The sequence below is a fragment of the Panicum virgatum genome, chromosome 7N (assembly GCF_016808335.1).
Source record: "Panicum virgatum strain AP13 chromosome 7N, P.virgatum_v5, whole genome shotgun sequence".
NCBI classification, from domain to species: domain Eukaryota; kingdom Viridiplantae; phylum Streptophyta; class Magnoliopsida; order Poales; family Poaceae; genus Panicum; species Panicum virgatum.
Genome location: NC_053151.1, coordinates 29,464,758 through 29,471,033, shown reverse-complemented (window position 1 = coordinate 29,471,033; position 6,276 = coordinate 29,464,758). Strand labels below are relative to the sequence as shown.

Here is a 6,276-nt window from a genome sequence, read left to right as displayed (position 1 = left end):
CATGATGAAACTTGGCTCATTAGATTCGTCTCGAAAATTTACACCCATTCCTAAAAAGGTTTTGCAAATAGACTTCATTTAGTACTGCATGCGGGCATTTGTCTTTTTGTGAAATCTTGATTAGACCCTTAGCCAAACATGGCCCTTGAATTCTTTAGCTGCACAGGTTCTGAAAGTCTGAAACGTCCCTCCTGGAAACACGTACGATTAAGCTAGGCCATGTGAATGGCAAGCCCATCGGTCGACGGGTCACTGTCCAACTCCGACTCGAGAGGTGCTTGTTTCATTTCTCGCTGCTGCTTGCAACTACTCCTGCTGACACTGATACTGGGTTATGTACTACTATGATTCATGTAACTATATTTATCAGAAAATCAAGCACAGATTTCCTCAAGCTTTTTTGGTTGCAACAGGTTCCCTCTCCCAAAACTTGGAAGCATAAAACATCACCAGTGATTGAGAGGGAGAAGTGGCTGGCTTTCCTGGAAGATGACAAGTTTTTTTGAAATAAATAAAGAAAGATCACAAGTCACGTCCAACGCTGATCACCATCGAGAACGAAGGATTTTGTGGATCCATGGTTCTAGGATTCGGTCCGAGATGACCGAATTTCGGTGAAACTCACCCATTTCGGTGAGGACCGAAATGAAACCGAATTGTTCAAAAAAAATGATTAAAGTTGAATTTTATGCCATAATTATGGTCCATATAAGTCTACGTACTCCTCTAGGTATTAAAACATGAATAAACTCTAATTATAGATCTCTTTTGTACCTCTTTCACTTTACGATTGTTATCAAATGCTGAAACAGCATAATTTTGCCATCTTTCTCCTTAGTTTCTCACCATATCTCCCCAATTCTCCACACCATCTACTGCTGGAGTGATCAATGCCCAAAATTCAATCAAATTCTATCCAAATTCCACTTAAAAACAAATTCATTGACCAGTCAAACAATTGAATCCCGGTCCAAATTTTCCGAAATTCGCCCATTTCGGTAGCAACCAAAATTTTTCCGGTTTTGAATCCCAAAACCCTGTGTGGATCACCTCGAGCGAGCAGAGAACCTTCGTTCAGACAAGTCATGCAGATTTAATTCTTGGTATAGAAAATAACGAAAAATGGCCAGAATTAAATCAGCATGCTCATTTGACGCGGTTTAAGTGAAGTTTCTTTTTCCTTCCAGCTAGTCATTTTGCATGTGTACTTCCTCCCCATATATAAAAAAGCATGTATACTTCCTCAAATGCCCGCTTACTAGCCGATGGGTGAATAGTTGCAGGGGCAGTTAGGTCATTGCATCACCCGGCCCCTCCCTATAAATGCTGGCATCAGGCACCACAGTTTCTACACCCAAGAAGCCGATCATCTCTCCCCTGACAAGTTCGCAGAGAAACATATCTGATCTTGCTTCGTTGACGAGCCATGGCCGAGGAGAAGCACCACCACCTGTTCCACCACCGCAAGGAGGAGGAGAGCTCCGGCGAGGTCAACTACGAGAAGGAGGAGAAGCACCACAAGCACCTGGAGCAGCTTGGCGGCCTCGGCGCCATGGCCGCCGGCGCCTACGCTCTGGTAAGCACCACCCCCATTAATCCTCTGATCCAACTGCGCGCGCGATTACGCACGCCTGATCATGCATTTGCGTGTGCACGATCGATCGATTCAGCTCTTATGACCGACCTGTTTATTATTGTACGCAGCACGAGAAGCACAAGGCCAAGAAGGACCCCGAGAACGAGCACGGCCACCGGATCAAGGAGGAGGTGGCCGCCGTCGCCGCCGTGGGCGCCGCTGGGTTCGCCTTCCACGAGCACCACGAGAAGAAGGACGCCAAGAAGCACGGCGACAACTGAACGCGCGCGCGTGTTTATTTGCCTGAAGCATCCATCTATTTGCTTGATTTTTCTTTTCTCTTTCAACTCGTGTGCGCTAGGTCTTGATTTGGACTGATTTATCTGCACCTAGGATGAATTCGATCCGGATCCTCGGTGTTCCTGAATCAAGTGCAAAATCAGGCCTCGAATAATAACCGTGTGGTGCTGTCTGCGTTTGTGTACCGTGTACTGGATCATCTTTGTATTTTTCTTAACGAGACGTCTCGAGAATAATATGGATTTATTACATGTTTCTATTTTTTTTCTCTCGGATACACAGGAGATCGAGTTGGCCAAAATTCGGTCGTTGACTGTGGGCAGGGACGGTGTTTGGATCCAAGTCACGTTTTCGCTCGCTTAGCTGCTGTTCTCTCTCCGAATTGGCTGGCCTCTGGCCACATGTTTTGGCAGGGCAGCACACGGGTAGCAACCAAACGTAGGGCCCTAACACTAGTCTTGCCCAGAGAAAGAGTGTGTGTGTTCGTGGAAAACAAGTTTTCTTGCCAAGTGTGGTTTCATTTCACGCAAATACTACCGAGTGGTATCACGGCCCGGCTCAGTCTGTGGTTGAGCGGCGGTTGGAAACTTGGGAGTTTTTTTTTATATTATTTTTTTTGATTTTTTAAAAATATATATCGCAATTTTTTTTTGCAGATCCGACCTTCTGTCGCCAGTTCAACTGGCGGTAAGAGCATACCGGATGAACCGGCGGTAGGGGTACTGTAGCGATGTTATCGCCGATTCAACCGGTGAATTTTTTTGATCTGTGCAGCTCACTTTCAAAAAATCATAATTAATCTATATGAACTCGGATGAAGTTAAACTTTATATGAAAATTGTAGACCACGACGAGATCTACAACTTTGCAGTTCAAAAGTTTTCATTTGGGGCCATCTTGGTGCTCAAATAATTGATAAATACTCCAGATCTAAAATTTAATTTTGGATCTGAAGCTTGTGACAATTATTTGAGCACAAAGATGGCTTCGAATGAAATAATTTTGAACTACAAAGTTGTACATCTTGTTGAGTTCTATAATCTCTATATAAATTTTATCTCCATATGAGTTCATATAAATTAATTATGATTTTTTAAATGTGTGCTCTCCAGTGTTCAGATCAAAATTTAAATCTTAGATCTAAAATTTGTGTCGATTATTTGAGCACCAAGATGGCTCCAAATAAAAAAAGTTTGAACTACAAAGTTGTAGATCTCTTCGAGATCTACAATTTTTATATAAAGTTTATCTCCATCTAAGTTCATATAAATTAGTTATGATTTTTTAAAAATGAGCTGCCCAAGTCAAAAAAAATCCGCCGGATGAACCGGCGATAATATCGCTACAGTACCTCTATCGCCAGTTCATCTGGCGGTATGCCCTTACCACCGGTTGAACTGGCGACATGAGGCCAGATCTGTAAAGTTTTTTTGCGGTATATATTTCTGAAAAATCAAAAATAAATAATATAAAAATGAAAAAAAACTCGAAACTTGGTTTGGGGACAGCAAATGTTGCCGTGTCGTCGACAGGGAGAGTTTTGCCTGGGCTGCTAAATGAACAAGGCTACTAGCCCATTGACAACAAGGGAGTAAGCCCAGCCCAGTGAAACAGGGTTTGGCAATTGTCTGAGCTGCCTCGAAGCATACCAAGGTGGAGAAGGTGGGCTCGAGACAATAATGAACTAGTATGATGCCAAGCTGATGTAGGGAAATACTCTGTATCTCCAGGATCCCATGATAGTGGCACTTGCTTTAAAAACAATAGCACCGAGATTGAGAGCATGAAAACATCTTCATTCAGGCTGAGGCAAAGATCAGCACCATTACAAGCTGTAAGAAAAGCACAAGTTCATCTGAACATCGAATGCATGGCTCATGATCTACCTGCGGACAGACACATAACTGGAATGATCCCACACATCCGGAATTTTGAATTCCGTTTTTCCCGGAGAGGGGATCTCGCCGTCAACTGCAGCGTCCGGCCGGCGTCGCGTCTTGCCGGAGGTGTGAGGTCGGCTCTCTGCATGGTACTGTTGCCGATCGCTTGGCCATGCATCCGTTATGCAGCAGATCCGGCAAGGTGTCAAGTTAGCTTCTGATGGCCATAACATGAGCGCCGGTCGCCGGTGTTCATCTGCACCGACCCTACGGCAAGCTGTAAGTCCTGCTTTTGATGCTAACTCTCGGCGCTTTGCGGCAACAGTGCAGCGGCGACCATGGTCGCTGGGTTCGTCCTACCCCAACAGTATGTTGCAGAGTGGGCGGGCTTTTCAAGAGGACATTTCTTCACCGGATTTCATCCGACTTGCCGGTGAGGTAGGTTTCTTTAGACATTAGGTGTTTGAGGCTGAAGCCGCGTTGAGGTCAAAGGGAGATGCTGATACGCCAGCGTTGCCTCGCCGGATGATAGCCGCGATGATTAATCGGCATGGCGATCGCAAGCCCTGGCGTGGTCCGCTTCCGAAGCCTAGGCGCTCGTCGCCGGTACGGCTGGGCGACATCTAGCTTACTGATAAAAGACTCCCGACAAATTTTCCGGCGGCATCCAGGGTTGGCCTAGATGGCTTACCGGAGCGCCGTGTCTGTGTGTCAAATAAGAATTCAAAGCATGCTGATGCCGTTCGTGAGAAGTGGCCGGCGCTTGGTGGATCTCTGTCAAAGATTGCAATCCGTGATTCTTCTCTCTATAACAAACAGATCAGGATATTGGTCCTGCAGTATGGGCCCACGGTAAAACGAGTACGCCATCCTTTTGGGCGTGTAAGGAAAATGACCCATTAGGCTATTATTTTGTGATTTTGGTGATTGAGTAACAACGAAATTAATGGGACTAATGAGTTTGTCAAGTGAACAATTATAGATCCGAGGGATGAGGCAAAAAGGCCAAACAAAGCAAAACACGAAGATAGAACTCAAAGAAATGCTGAATTGGACGAGTTCTGCAAGAATCAGTTGCACCGGTTGAATCGATGAGCCAGCACCGGTCTATCCGGTGGGGTTTGGATGCACCAGTGCCATAGCACCGGAGCAATATGCAATGCTGGTGCCAGCAGGTCAGTGGCACCGGATGCACCGGTGGTGCTAAATTGAAGCACTGGTGCAAGCATCAAGCTACTACTCAGAGAGCATGTCAAGCGGCCTGGACGAAGTTCTTCAGCACCGATTGAACCGGTGGTGCACCGGAGGATGCACCGGTGTAATGCCGTGACAGTTGCAAAGGAGAGAAGCAGCACCGGATGCACCGATGACTAAGCACCGGTCTATCCGGTGATACCACGTCAGCTGTCAGAAGGCCAACGGCTAGTGCAGGAGCTGTGAGTGACCAGATGCACCGGTGCTCTACCACCGGTCTATCCGGTGCCCTCGCAGAAAAATGGCCAACGGCTCTTAACGGCTCTATGGACATGGAGGCCTATATATATGCCATCCCCCGGCCATTTGGAGTTTGCTGGAGTTCAAGGAAGTCACAAATACACCCAAGAACATCTCCAAACCATCCAAGAGCTTAGCACTCATATCCTTAGCCCTTAGCACACTTTGAGAGTGTTGTGTAGAGGATTAGCTCTTAGTGAGTGAGATTGCAAGTCCAAATGCCTTTGTGCTGAGGTTCTTTAGTGAACCAAAAGAAAAATTCGGTACACCGGCACCTTGGAGCTTTGAAGGCTCGCCGGCACGTCATCAACCCTCCGACTTGGTGTGGAGCGGCGATGACAACATTGTGCGGGGGACGTGGAGACCCCCATCCTTTGTGGAGAAGCTTCTTAGTGGAACCCGGGGGCCAAGGTGACCGTGATTGTGTTCACGGAAGAGACTTGGTGGCCGAGTATCAATACTCTTAGTGAGTGCTACAATAATGTGGATGTAAGTGTGCCTTTGTGGCTAACCGAACCACGGGATAAACACTCGCGTCAAGAGTTTACTTTCTCATATCCCTCTCTTTAAGCTTCTGTATTTCATACTAGCAATTTGTGTGCCTTTATTTTCATAGAATAGTTTCTTGATAGGAAAGGCTATAGGTTGCCAAACTCTTTTTGGGATAGGAGTTTCACATTTAAACAACCATAGTTGCACATCTAGATAGCATGCTAAGTTTAATTTTGTGCAAATAATTAGAGCCATATTTCTAAGGTTTTAGTTTGCCTAATTCACCCCCTCCCCCTCTTAGGCTAGAACGCGGTCCGATCGCTTCCAATTGGTATCAGAGCTGGGACTCACTTCTCTCATAAAGAAAGCTAATTTCATTTGCAATTTGTGTTTGCCGGCTCACTTGATCGGTTAGACTTCACCGCCTAGTAAGTTAGTTCTTTGGGAAAGGGATGGATTCTCTAGGACCTCCTCCACGTTTCGATGGCACGGGCTTCCAACGATGGAAGATCTTAATGCAATCTCACCTCCAAG

The 6,276-nt window shown here is 46.0% G+C and overlaps 1 protein-coding gene across 1 annotated transcript; it reads left to right on the top strand.

The window, feature by feature from the left end:
* Positions 1 to 1,257: 1,257 nt before the first annotated feature.
* On the top strand, positions 1,258 to 2,135 carry LOC120682800 (abscisic stress-ripening protein 2-like). The gene is made up of 2 exons (XM_039964812.1): positions 1,258 to 1,576; positions 1,705 to 2,135. The coding sequence occupies exons 1-2, from the start codon at positions 1,427 to 1,429 to the stop codon at positions 1,855 to 1,857; spliced, it is 303 nt and encodes a 100-aa protein (XP_039820746.1). The 5' UTR covers positions 1,258 to 1,426; the 3' UTR covers positions 1,858 to 2,135.
* Positions 2,136 to 6,276: the final 4,141 nt, after the last annotated feature.

Bases quoted from the DNA above. Each gene is read 5' to 3' on its own strand.
- LOC120682800 (XM_039964812.1), top strand. From the start codon at position 1,427: ATGGCCGAGGAGAAGCACCACCACCTGTTCCACCACCGCAAGGAGGAG. The intron at 1,577-1,704 runs GTAAGCACCACC...TATTGTACGCAG, and splicing joins CCGCCGGCGCCTACGCTCTG to CACGAGAAGCACAAGGCCAA.